The 14,450-nt window shown below is 44.2% G+C and overlaps 1 protein-coding gene across 7 annotated transcripts in view; it reads right to left on the reverse strand.

Moving 5' to 3' along the window:
• diaph2 (diaphanous-related formin 2) overlaps nucleotides 1-14,450 on the reverse strand; it is a 693,877-nt gene that overhangs the window by 497,299 nt on the left and 182,128 nt on the right. For all 7 annotated transcript variants that reach the window (XM_036943140.1, XM_036943138.1, XM_036943139.1 and 4 more), the window contains 4 exons: nucleotides 7,984-8,058; nucleotides 7,801-7,870; nucleotides 6,584-6,720; nucleotides 4,769-4,877 (listed from right to left, as the gene is read on the reverse strand). In XM_036943140.1, the coding sequence (XP_036799035.1) occupies nucleotides 4,769-4,877; nucleotides 6,584-6,720; nucleotides 7,801-7,870; nucleotides 7,984-8,058 (391 nt within the window). The remainder of the gene's footprint in view (nucleotides 1-4,768; nucleotides 4,878-6,583; nucleotides 6,721-7,800; nucleotides 7,871-7,983; nucleotides 8,059-14,450) is intronic.

Below are 14,450 nucleotides of genomic sequence, written 5' to 3' on the forward strand. Positions count from 1 at the left end.
GAGAGAATGCCAAGAGTGTGCAAAGCTGTCAAAGACAAATGGTGGCTATTTTGAAGAATCTCAAACATAAAATATATTTTGATTTGTTTAACACTTTTTTTTTTAACCACGTGTTATTTCATAGTTTTGATGTCTTCACTATTATTCTAAAATGTAGAAAATAGTAAAAATAAAGAAAAACCCTTCAATAAGTAGGTGTGTCCATATATAAACTCAGCAAATAAAGGCCCTCTCACTGACAACTGTGTTTATTTTCATGAACACAAGATTCAACAACATACATAAACTGAACAAGTTCCACAGACATGTGACTAACAGAAATTGATTAATGTGTCCCTGAACAGAGGGGGGGTCAAAATCAAAAGTAACCGTCAGTATCTGGTGTGGCCACCAGCTGCATTAAGTACTGCAGTGCATCTTCTCCTCATGGACTGCACCAGATTTCCCAGTTCTTGCTGTGAGATGTTACCCCACTTATCCACCAAGGCACCTGCAAGTTCCCGGACATTTCTGAGGGGAATGGCCCTAGCCCTCGCCCACTGATCCAACAGGTCCCAGATGGGATTGAGATCCGGGCTCTTCGCTGGCCATGGCAGAATACAGACATTCCTGTCTTGCAGGAAATCACGCACAGAACGAGCAGTATGGCTGGTGGCATTGTCATGCTAAACATCTTCACAGTAGTCTGCCACTGCGAGGATGATCAGCTGTCCGTCCTGTCTCCCTGTAGCGTTGTCTTAGTCGTCTCACATTACAGATATTGAAAGCCTCTGAGCCTGCAGGAAGGTTACCACATGAGGGAGGAGGATGTCTTCCCTGTAACTCACAGTGTTGAGATTGCCTGCAATGACAACAAGCTCAGTCCGATGATACTGTGACACACCGCCCCAGACCATGACGGACCCTCCACCTCCAAATCGATCCCGCTCCAGTGTACAGGCCTCGGTGTAACGCTCATTCCTTCGACGATAAACGAGAATCCGACCATCACCCCCGGTGAGACAAAACCGCAACTCTTTTTGCCAGTCCTGTCTGGTCCAGCGACGGTGGGTTTGTGCCCATAAGCGACGTTGTTGCCGGTGATGTAAGGCAGGTCCTCACCAGACAACAGGCCTACAAGCCCTCAGTCCAGCCTCTCTCAGCCTATTGCGGACAGTCTGAGCACTGATGGAGGGGTTGTGCATTCCTGGTGTAACTCGGGCAGTTGTTGTTGCCCTCCTGTACCTGTACCGCAGGTGTGATGTTCGGATGTACCGATCCTGTGCAGGTGTTACATGACGTCTGCCACTGCGAGGATGATCAGCTGTCCATCCAGTCTCCCTGTAGCGCTGTCTTAGGCGTCTCACAGTACAGACATTGCAATGTATTGCCCAGGCCACATCTGCAGTCCTCATGCCTCCTTGCAGCATACCTAAGGCACTTTCACACAGATGAGCAGGGACCCTGGGCATCTCTCTTTTGGTGTTTTTCAGAGTCAGTAGAAAGGCCTCTTAGTGTCCTAAGTTTTCATAACTGTGACCTTAATTGCCTACCGTCTGTAAGCTGTTAGTGTCTTAACGACCGTTCCACAGCTGCAATTTCATTAATTGTTTATGGTTCATAGAAAAATCATGGGAAACAGTGTTTAAACCCTTTACAATGAAGATCTGTGAAGTTATTTGGATTTTAATGAATTATCTTGGAAAGACAGGGTCCTGAAAAATATGTCTCTTTTTTTGCAGAGTTTACATATATTTCTTTTTTTTTTTAATGGTAAAAATGTTTTAAAAAATGTTTTTTTCTATGTCATTATGGGTTATTGTGTAGAAGAAAAAAAACTGTAATCAATTTTAAAATAAGTCTAACCTAACAAAGTGTGGAAAAAGGGGTCTGAATACTTTCCGAAGGCAATGTATATTCCTCTCCTAGAGAGGAGAGGAAAGACAGGAAAGAGGAGTGGATAAGAGGGGAGAGATAGTCTGGTGTAGAGGCAGAAAAAAAGTAGAAGGTAAGAGGAAGTGGAAAAGAGAAGAGGTCTGGGGAGTCTACTGGCCAGATGTGCATGTGTAATTGATTTATTGGATTAGGGAAGAGTAGAGGGATGGAAGGGCAGGAGAATGAGGGGAAAGGGAAAATGCTGATGGGCCTTAATGGGATGTAAGGTGGCTCCGGGGAGCAGCACCAGGAGAAGACGGAGTGTTCCTCTGACAGGCGGATCGATCGGGAACTGAAGGAGCTCTGTGATTGACTTGAAAAGTACCCTATAGAAAACCTCTTATCGGCATGTTTGTATTGGCCCACATCTTTTTTTAACGGGTCATAGTGAATGCTGTCGCTTGGCTGTTATTCACACCAATTCCTCCTGTTGGTGTTTTTCCTGGCGAGAGGTTTACAGATAAACACATGCACACCCGTGCGCACACTCACAGGGGCACACACACACAATCATCACGCTAGCCCAATTCATGCCCTCAGAGAACGTAACTAGCGGGAATTCGCCTGGCAATGGGGAATAATAGCCATCTGGAATGAACAGCATTGGTTTGTTTTTCAATGTGTTTTTTCCCCTTTCTATAGCCCGGGGACAGTGGAATCGAACAGGTTTCTATTCATCCAGTGGAGTGAGGGAATATGGTATTATGGTTTATGGGGACATGTCAGTGCTAATGGAGACTCTTTACATATGCACCAGGCCTGCCGCACACCGGGAAAACAGCAGGCTTAAGGAGAATTCTAAAGGTTGTTCTGTGCTGCACCAGCCCTACTGGTGGGGTGGAAGGGGATGGGATAGTTGCTTTGAGAACATGCCAATGGTGTCAGGCAGCAGCAACATAGCAGACATCAAACCACTCCAATAGGACCTCCAGAGCCTTGGACCAAGAGCTGGGCATCCAAGCCTGAAGTCTACCCACCAGGGACGCTACGCCAGAATCATTTCTGAAACTCCACTAACTTCCATCTCTTTACTCCCATCTTTAGTCTTTCAAAATGAAGAGAACTATTTCGAGAGTTATGAGTGACTGAGGGAGCTTCATGGGCCTAATGTTGTTGTTTTCTTCTCTTCGTCTACGTGTAGATTTGTCCTCCTATCGTATGAAGCAGACAGACCTCGACCATGTTTGTTGTGTGGAATTGGATTGAGGAGGGTTATTGTGGTGCTTGTTTTTGGGGTTGGCGACGGTGCAAGAAGGGAGCTCGGGCGTCATGTGAGCCGTGCTTGCCGTAGGAGGTTTTTTGTCAGTGTAATTAAAAGTGGGACTTCTGGGACGGTTTAAAGTCGGGATGCAGGCTGGCTTTCACTCTGCAGTGGAGAGAGCAAAGCCCGAACTGTGGCAAAACCCATTTTAATCACATTAACAAAGTCAGGCTCCACAGCACCATCACAAGTTTTTTTTAAAGTATTCTAATTTCTTTGAACCTTCTACATCAGCAAGGTAGTTTAATTTATTTCACAATTAGCGGTGGCTCTTTTCATTAGCGGACATTTTATGGAGGAAAACAAGCAGCACAATCCAGGGATTTCTACCTCCCCTCCTTCCTCCATCCCTCCTTCCCCCATCCATTCCTCCTTCCTCCATCCCTCCCTACCCATCCATCCCTACCCATCCATCCCTCCTTCCCCCATCCATCCCTCCTTCCCCCATCCATCCCTACCCATCCATCCCTCCCCCATCCATCCATCCCTTTCCCCCATCCATCCCGCTTTCCCTTATCCATCTCCTCCTTCCCCCATCCATCCCTCCTTCCCTAACCCTCACTCATCCCTCCTTCCCTCATCTCCTTCCCATAGTCCCCCCCCCCCCATCTACAAACAATTGTACAAATTATGAAATTTAAAAAAAGACTGCTTGCGAAAAAGTGCCAGAGAAAGAAACAGTGAAGGGAAAATAACAGAAGTAAAGACAGGTATGTTGCTGCATGGTTGCCCTTTTCCTCTGGGTCCTCAGAGACCCGCTCAACAACACTGAGAAAAAGCAGAAAAATATTTGTTACGAGGATGGGAAAAAACATTTCTGGAAGTCAACATCTCTCTTCTGGTCTTGTGTTATATTTCAGAGTTCTCAAAAGACTTCTCAAAAGAGAGTATAACAGTTCTGGTAGAGCTCCTCTAGTGAAGCAGGTGGTGTTGATTAGGCCAGGAGAAAGAACCCTTGGTCGACTCCCATCAAACAACTTAGGTGCCAGAGGTTGACAAGCAGACACAAAGCAAGGAGGGCAAGGGAGATGAAATGTGTGTATCCGTCGACAGGGGCTGAGGTACAGTAGACCCCTGAGTGACAGAACTGTCAATTTCAACCTGTCCCTCCGCGTCAAACACCGGCTCCAAGCCAAGAGGCCATTTGTGAGAATGACACTGACTAGAGCCGAGTTCTCTCCATTGCACATGACATGGCAGACTCGAATGATTTGACTTTGTTATGTGTGATGTGCATAAATGTGAGCTTAAAAATATGTTTCTTTCCACAACTTGTCTCAGAAGCCTACAGGTTGAGGTCATAGATAAAACTTGGAAGGGTTGATAAACAGAATATTGATGTATGACTCAAATCCAAGCAGACTAGCATTGAAATAACACAGTCATCTCACCATGGGCTACTCCGTAAGGGGCAGGTTGAAAGAGTGTTGGATGGAAGTGGATATTTATGGAAGTTCTTATGGAAAGACGTGAGAAAGGTATACATGACTCAATGTCACACGTAAATCACACACTTTTGTCAATGGGATTTGCACAAAATGCGAGTTTGTGACTGTGTGTGTGTCTGTCCAAAAGGGGTTGTAAAATGCTGACCTGGAGCTGTTGGGCCTCGTGATTCTCCAGTCCCTCCACTATCGGAGCAAATCTCTCCTTGTTATTCCTCTCCGCTGCAATCGTCATGGCAGCCAGGATCTTATCCAGGCTGAGAGAAAACAAAAAGACTGAAAAGTCAACAAACGCCTTTATCGCCCTACCACCAGGACATTTACTCACACCTCCACCTCACATATCATCTCATCTGTCCCCTTGTCTTGGTCAGGGACGTTCTATGGGGACCCAAGACAAATGGTCTGGCCTGAGTCTTTGTTTGCAACCCCGTGCATTATAGGTATCCAATTGATCTGCTTTAGTGTTCATTGCTCTGGTAATGTTCAGAGAAAGCCTGTTTGGCTGATGTTATCTATTGTAAAAGCTATTCATAATAAAGATGCAGTTTGTGATGCGAAGGCAGGGGCAATTTATTGCAGGGAGAAGGCTACAGGACTACTTTATAAAAACACATTGTTGTGAAAGCAAATTAGACCGTTTACAAGGGCTCACGGCAACTTTGCTGAATAGTGATTTGGGCAATTTCAAACGAAGGCCTCACACTGCTATGCGCCTGCACAAAGGGGCTGCAACACAAGTAGGTGAAGACAGTTTAAATAGCCACTTTAGTAAACAGCAAACAAAAGTTTTTGGACGCCGAGCCCCTTCTTTATCTGGATGAGCTTTATCACGCCATCAGTCGTCGGGGCCTCTCTCATCGGGGTTGGAAATGGTTTGCTGTCAAGCTTTTATCTTCTATACACAGGAGAAGCACATCCGAAAGAAAGAAAGAAAGGGAGGGAGGGAGGGAGGGAGGGAGGGAGGGAGGGAGGGAGGGAGGGAGGGAGGGAGGGAGATCGCGAGTGCTCTTGTTTTATATTTCTTTTTCAGCACATTCTTTTTTCTGTTTCTCTCCACTTTGCCATCCAGGGCGGTGAAGTGTTCGTGGGTCCTCAGGGAGGGAGGATGGCTCACGACCGAGCCATGCCTGTGATCTTCCCCCCTCGCTCCAAAATAGTCTGGCAGAGGAGCAAAGAGAGGGAAGATGCGGCGGAAACTACCGACCCAGTACCACCCAACCCTTGACTTTTTTTTCCGGAAAGTGAGGCCTCAGCTCGATTTCCTGTCAATCAGCTGTGCATGCTTAAACAGGGCTATTTAAGTGTGCACGTGTGTGTGTGTGTGTGTGTGTGTGTGTGTCTGTGTTTTTCTTTAAATATATTGGAAATTGAGTATGACAGCAGCTTAGTTAGTACTAGAAGATTAATTTTAGGCGAGTAATTTTACATTCCTAGATTAAACATAGCAGGGGCCAAAACCACGGTCACACAGAGACATTCGGCAGGGGCTGATATATAAGAAACAGTTTTAACTAGATTCTCGTATTTGTCCATTTGTTTATTTTCCTCCGCTGCATGCAGAGCTACTTTGAAATCTCGTTGTTATTTTAGTCCGGCTCAATACAAAAGAGCTCCCCTGGATTCGATGTATAATCTGTCAGCCAAACTGTGTGTTCATGGCCAACAACACTGAGCACTGAATTACATTACACAGCCCAAACTGCTAAATCAGAACATGTTAACGGACGGAGCTCTGGTACATCTCAAAAGCCCTCGCTGCAAATGTAACATGAGTGCACAGAATGTATTGTGTTAGGGCCAGTGACAGGTTGTCTACAAATCTACTTCCTTAATGTGATTATAGAAATGAGGGTTGCTAGGGGGGAGAAGTGGGGATGAAGACCATGACTGGCACTGAGAGAAGTGTGAAATTGAGGATATTATAATGGTAGATTAGTGTTGAATGTTGCGGTGAACTTACATGTTTTCCTCTCCAATGATGCAGATAGCTGAGAGGATCTTGACGATCTCTGTCATCATACTGGTCTGTTTTGGGTCAATGGCCCTGGCCAGGAGATGCAAGCTTCGCTCATCTCCCAGAATCCTTTGCAGTCCATACTGCAAGGGAAAATGGAGATTATGATGAATTGAGCCAATTCAGGCCAGGACTGTGGGGACAAATACTTATAGTCCTTCCCTAACTTTAAATATATCTTGGACTCAAGTATACTTGAACACATATTGGGATTTTGTTAAAGGGTAGCAATATCAATAGCTCATCCATCCTCACTTTCCAAAGATGAGACAGTGCTGCTTCCCAAAAAAGAATAATGAAATACTTGATGACAATGGGTTGAATATGGCAAATTAGCTCGGCTTTACTTGTCCATAATAGCTATCGTCACAGTCCATCCATTTTAGATAGGAAAAACGGCCAAACTGGTTTCACCATACAGGATTTTGAGAAGAATACCTACTCGGTACAAAGTAATACCACTTTTCATTCATTTCATTTCTACCACTATTTCAATGTGAATAGTTTTGCCATTGAAATTTAGTCATTGAAACTATATAGAATTCAGTCTCTGGTTTGTAGCACTTCAGGGTGAATACAGAACCACTTCTACACTGTACTGTCCTTCTCTTCCCTCCTCAAATTAAATTGAGTCGATATAACAGGCGGAATAAAGGATTACAATGATTGTTCAAGTGGTTGAGGGCCCACATTGGGTGCCAATTGAATCTATTGGATATATGGCTTTCTGAAAACATTGAAGAATCGAGAAAAACTGCTGAACGTGAAACTTTTTAAATGAAGGCCTTGGACCAACCCAACCCGTACAAACCTTATTGTTCATGAAGGCCTTGGACCAACCCAACCCGTACAAACCTTATTCTTCATGAAGGCCTTGGACCAACCCAACCCGTACAAACCTTATTGTTCATGAAGGCCTTGGACCAACCCAACCTGTACAAACCTTATTGTTCATGAAGGCCTTGGACCAACCCAACCCGTACAAACCTTATTGTTCATGAAGGCCTTGGACCAACCCAACCCGTACAAACCTTATTGTTCATGAAGGCCTTGGACCAACCCAACCCGTACAAACCTTATTGTTCATGAAGGCCTTGGACCAACCCAACCCGTACAAACCTTATTGTTCATGAAGGCCTTGGACCAACCCAACCTGTACAAACCTTATTGTTCATGAAGGCCTTGAGACACTGGATCAGCTTGTGCTGGTTCCTTTTGTCTATACTTTCTGGCCTAAAAAAGACAGGCGAAAGGACAGGAATGAGAATACGGCAGAGAAGAATACATTTAGACAGTATCGAGGGCGTATTGAGAGACGAGAAGTCATTGTAATGTGAGATGCTTACTGTTTCTTATCCAGCAACTTATCCAATGCATCCAAGAGGAGGCCCAGTCCTTCATGGCCAAAGTTGTTCACCCAGCTAGGAAACAGAAGAAAAATCACTCAGAAAAGTCAGACAACATACATGGTCCCGTGCCAGACCAACAGATGTCGAATCACACATCAAAATAACACAAAAAAGTCATTGGTGGTATTGGTTTAATTGTCTGAGGGAAAACAAATCCTCTCCACAATATGATTGGATATGGAGAAAATCATTGTCTCTATTTTTCCTGGTTATTTCTTTGGAGAATCTATTCATGAGGCATCGAAAATCAACACGGCCCTCTTTTTTGTAACACTAAATGCTAGAATGTGTATCACATTAATTTACAGGCAAAGGAAGAATCTTCCATCCTATGTCCTGCTCCTGTGTTCTAGCAGCGTTCTTCTAGGCCCCACACAGCCTGCTGTAGCAACGCCAAAAGATTAAGCAATGCAAGAAAGATAACACTGTAATCGATAATGGATCGCAGGAGATAATTGGCTATAAACCACAAACGTATCTGGAGACAGCAAATGATCCAGTGCAGATGAGACTGTTTGTCAGCGATGGGGGCAGGGGCCGACCCCCCGATCACAGCCAGATTATGACATTAGCATCACTTCTTCTCGCCGCCAGACTGTCAATAAAACAAAACGCATTGAGCATTTTTTAGCGCAAAAGGGTCATAATTCAATGATTTATTCCGCCTTTTTGATAATGATTCAAAGCAATAATAGCATGCATATTAATGTCATTTGTATTGAGTTGGAGAAGACCCTCGATTAGGGCCGATGCGTACTGCCCAAGGCGGCTCTGCCAAGGTGAAGTGAGGTAGCTATTTCTCTGATTTCTCTGCAACAGAATAAATGGAGAATTATTAAGACTACCAAAGCCCTCCGAAACCATTCCTCAAAATGCATTACCAGGCCAAGCCCAATCCAATTTGCACCTTATTACCACTATGATGTACAGTATAATGATCTGCTTTGTTAATAAAACCAAACAGCATAATGTTCAAAATGTATAACTGTCTGTTTACCGAAGAGGTTGCGTCAGGCAGCTCAATGCATGCAAACACAGTTAGCTAAGCCCCAATAACAAAAATGAGATCTCGGGGAATCAATCTAGCCCGACTCAATGTAGAGAACAATCACACTGCTGTTTATGACAGCCGACATCAATACAGAGAGTAGGAACAAATGAGCGATGTGAGACAACAAAAGGGGGAAAGAGGCGACATGGTTGACGGAGCACAATTCGGTAAATCCACAATCATTTTGTTTATGCTCGCCGATTCGCCACTGTAGGGCTTATGCGAGAGCTAGGGGAAATGAAGCCAATATTTGTGGAGAGATATTCTGATTATTACACGGTGCGCTGTGTAACCTGAGATCCAAGGCACAAATACCAGGCGGTTGTGTACAATGTCTTGGAGTGCAAAACAGAGGGGGGGGGGGGGGGGGGTCGCAAAAGCTGCCATGACACCCAAATTAGATCCATTGGGTGAACAAGTTTGTAGCTCAGGCGGATTAAAGGTCACCCAGCCAGGCCTGATATGCTGGACAGTGATATGACACAATCCATGTGGTTGAAATAACCTGTGTCTCAACACGACCTCTTCTTCAACAAGATGGAAAGTAAACAAAGCAAAACAGCGCTATTCCACAGACAACACTGATAGATGAAAGCTGAAGTTGAAGACGCATCCCGTCCCTAGCATGTTATGACAAGCTTTTATTGTTCTGAGGCGGCTATCTTTTCACTGCTGGGAAATCAAGCGGCTTTCGTTTGGAGGTGCCTGAAGTGGATAGATAGTGAAGTTAGGTCTATCTGTCTGTATGTCTCTCTGTCGATGTTGCCAATCCGTCTGTCGGTCCATCGGTCTGTCAAAGACGCAACAGCACAGTAGCCAAATAGGATGCTCTTCCCTTTCAGCTTCCTCCTCCCTCAATTTGTGGCATGCATCAGGATCTCATTAACTTGGGGTGGAACTTGTTCGTGAGCAATTGATGGATATAATCTTGCAGTTAAGTGCCATCAAATCGTGTTACTTTCCACAATCATGTACATTCCGCAGGCTAATGATAAAAGGCATGGTTTGCCTTAGGGACGGACCAATTTTATGTGTACTATTTCTGCTGGTTTGTTTATGTTGCCACAAAAAACAGAATTATATAAGATGTCACAGTCCACAGCAACAGACCGAATGGAATTGTTCTGTGGAATCTGACACGCATTCAGTCTGTCTGACCAACCAGCTGGCCTGTCCTGTGATGCCTTTTATGCACATTGATTTCAGCCAGTGGCCCAACATTGTTCATTCTTGTTGTGTTATTTCGTTGGGACAGGCGTCGGGGAGTATTATGTTATTGAGAGCTCTGTGTGAGAGCGCAATATCTTTCATATTGGATTACGGGCTAAGCCATACCGCTGTCCCACTCTGCCACTCCTGACCTATTCAGCACTGCTGTATTCCACTTGAGAACTTGTGCTCTTAGCAACAAATTGCTCTCGACATTATAACCTGAACCTGAGCACCGGCAGGCTGCCAGCCTTGTGATTCTGCATTCTGAAGGCCATAAGCATTTCCTCCCAATCAATGCAATGACTTACTGAAGGAACCAGAATAGCATGCCCAATGAGAATGTCAAACACCCACACATATATAACATTGGAATATCATCCAAAACAATTACATTGTATTTTAATTACACACAAGGTTCTACTCTGCATAGTTATATATTGTATAAATACTATGAAGCAAATCAGTCATAGTGGTAACAAGAAAATATTGTATACCAATGACTGCAGTTAGCACGCAACATCTCCATTTTGCTCTTTGGTCAGACAGAAGGTATTTAGTTCACATTCTCAGGAATGATGAAATTAGCATTTATCCTTTCAGACGCTGTTATAGCTTATATAAAGCAGACGTCAGTATCCTCAAACAATTGGTTCTCAGAAAGGTTATGACCTTTGCAATAGCAAGAAAAGAGTGACGAGCAGCTTATTAATGAGTAAAAATACAGACATCTTTGTGAATAGGACTTAATGAATGGCCTAGCCTTTCCACTTTCTGACCTCGACTTCCTGTATGTCTCCTCTGTCCTCTGGGCATCAGGCATATTACACAATACAAACCAGGAAGGAGAAAGGTCAAAATATGAAATACCTAGAAGCATTTGACTCAAATAGAAAGTTGTGATCTCAATAGGCAATGATGGAAAGAATGAAGAGGAAGGGTAACACAGACGTTGCACATGTTGCTTTGAACACAGTGACAATGGGAGCGCCCGTACCCTGTAGAAACCACTGTCAAAACCCTCTAGAAACCACTTTCGAAACCCTGTAGAAACCAATGTAGAAACCCTGTAGAAATGCATGGCTAATTTCAGCACAGGGGAGAGTGGACAGCACCAGGCGACGGTGGAGTGGCTATGTGACTGACCACACAGGCACATTAACCTTCCTAGCGAGAGAGGCGAGAGAGAGAGGCAAGAAACGAGAGAAAGGCAAGAGAGAGAAAGAGGCGAGAGAGAGAAGGTGGCAACAAATCACATCACATTTTATTGGTCGCTTACACATATTTTACAGATGTTATTACAGGTGCAGTAAAATGCTGCACCTGTGATAACATCTAGCTCCAACAGTGAAGTAATACCTAACAATACAAAACAATACACACAAATCCCCAAAATTAAAAGAAAGGAATTAAGAAATATCAGAACGAGCAATGCCAGATACATTACATGACCAAACGTATGTGGACACCTGCTCGTTGAAAATCTCATTCCAAAATCATGGCTATTAATATGGAGTTGTCCCCCTCCGCCCCCTTTGCTGCCATAACAGCATCCACTCTTCTGGGAAGGCTTTCCACTAGATGTTGGAACATTTCTGCTGGAACTTGCTTCCATTCAGCCACAAGAGCATTAGTGAGGTCGGGCCTGGCTTGCAGTCGGCGTTCCAATTAATTCCAAAGGTGTTTGATGGGGTTGAGGTCAGGGCTCTGTGCAAGCCAGTCAAGTTCTTCCACCCCGATCTCGACAAACCATTTCTGATGGAAACTCGCTTTGTGCACGGGGCATTGTCACGCTGAAACAGGAAAGGGCCTTCCCCAAACTGTGGCCACAAAGTCGGAAGCATAGAATCGTCTAGAATGTAATTATATGCTGTAGTGTTAAGATTTCCCTTAACTGGAACTAAGGGGCCTGTACCATGAAAAACAGCATCAGACCATTATTCCTCCTCCACAAAACTCTACAGGTGGCACTATGTATTAGGGCATGTAGCGTTCTCCTGGCATCCGCCAAAACCAGATGGTACTCCAGAGTCCGATGGTGGCGAGGTTTACACCACTCCAGCCGACGCCATTGGCATTGCGCATGGTGATCTTAGGCTTGTGTGCGGCTGCTCGGCTATGGAAACTAATTTCATGAAGCTCCCGACGAACAGTTATTGTGCTGACATTGCTTCCAGAGGCAGTTTGGAACTCGGTAGTGAGTGTTGCAACCGAGGACAGACGATTTTACGCGCTACGAGCTTCAGGACTCTGCGTTCCCGTTCTGTGAGCTCGTGTAACCTACCACTTTGTGGCTGAGCTATAGTTCATAGATGCTCATAGATGTTTCCACTTCACAATAACAGCACTTACAGTCGACCAGGGCAGCTATTTGACGAACTGACTTGTCAGTCAGGCCATTCTCCCGTTAATGTTTGTCTATGGAGATTGCATGGCAATGTGCTCAATTTTAGACACCAGTCAGCCATGGGTGTGGCTGAAATAGCAGAATCCACTGATTTGAAGGGGTGTCCACATACTTTGTATATATAGTGTATGTAAATGTTGGTGTGGTGTGTATAGACCGTATGGACAATATATGAATGGAAAAGGTGTGTACAGCAGTAGTTATATAGGATGAGCCATGAATAGAATACAGTATATACACATGAAGTGGGTAAAACAGTATGTAAACATTATTAAAGTGACCAGTGTTCAATAACCATGTACATGGGGCAGCAGTCTCTAAGGTGCAGGGTAGAATACAGGGTGGTAGCCGGCTAGTAACAGTGACTAAGTTCAGGGCAGGGTACTGGGTGGAGGCTGGCTAGTGATGACTGTTTAACAGTCTGATGGCCTGGAGATAGAAGCTGTTTTTCAGTCTCTTGGTCCCAGCTTTGATTCATCCGTACTGTCTCCGCCTTCTAGATGGTACAGGCCGTGGCTCGGGTGGCTGTAAATGTCCTGGACGACAGGCCGTGTGCCCCCGTTGATGTGTTGGACCCCTCCAGCACCGAGGCTAGACGACATTTATCAAAATGTCATAATTGATCGTGCCCGTTAATTGAAATAGGGGTTGTATGGAGCTATACCTCTGTGGAGGAATGCCACGGTTTGATATGGTAAGCAGTATAGGACCTGCACATCCACAGATGCCTCACCCCCTAGTGAGACGCTCTCTTTTCATCTTGACAGCCAGGAAAGAAATCAGTCAGTGCCACCTCCCTCATTCTAATACCAGAATATCTGTGCAAAGAGATGAGTTAATTAATCATTCAAGTCATAGGCCTGAATTAAATAGTTGTATTCTTGCTTTATGTATTTCTTCTTTTTTCCTCTTTGTGGATTCCACCATAGCAGAAGTTCTTGAGGGACTGCGAACAGTTAACTCACATATTATCTCTATCTAGCTGGTGTTCCACTGCCCCTAACAGCAGACCGCTGTGAACTGTCATTTTACAGAGGAACAATTAGGTCGCCTGATTTTCAGGAAACACGTGTGGGCAACATGACAACATCCATAGAAATATATTGAAACTTACTGTAAATAGAAACTCTGAATAACATTTAATGTGGCATAAAATATACAAGGAAAAGGAAGTTGTTGAAATTGCAAAAGATGTGGATGTAGAGCAATAGACTGTCAATTATCCCCCCGTTTAGTTTAGTTCATTAGGATCCCCATTAGCTACTGGACATGCAGCAGCTATTTTGCCTTAGGAAAGTATTCACACTGATTTTTCACACATTTTGTTGTGTCACAGCCTGAATTTAAAATGTATACATTTTAGATGTATTGTTACTGGCCTACACACAATACCCAATAATGTCAAATTGGAATTATGCTTTTAGACATTTTTACAAATTAATTAAAAATTAAAAACTGAAATGTCTTGAGTCATTACGTATTCAACCTGTTTTGTTACGGCAAACCTAAATAAGTTCAGGAGTAAAAAGGCTCTTAAGTCACATAAGTTGCATGGACTCACTCTGTGTGCAATAATAGTGTTTAACATGATTTTTGAATGACTACCTCATCTCTGTACCCCAAATCTACAATTATCTCTAAGGTCCCTCCGTTTAGCAATGAATTTCAAACACAGATTCAACCACAAAGACAAGGAAGGTTTTCCAATGCCTCGCAAAGAAGGGCAGCTATTGGTAG

This window comes from Oncorhynchus mykiss, chromosome 14 (assembly GCF_013265735.2).
Source record: "Oncorhynchus mykiss isolate Arlee chromosome 14, USDA_OmykA_1.1, whole genome shotgun sequence".
Lineage (NCBI taxonomy): Eukaryota > Metazoa > Chordata > Actinopteri > Salmoniformes > Salmonidae > Oncorhynchus > Oncorhynchus mykiss.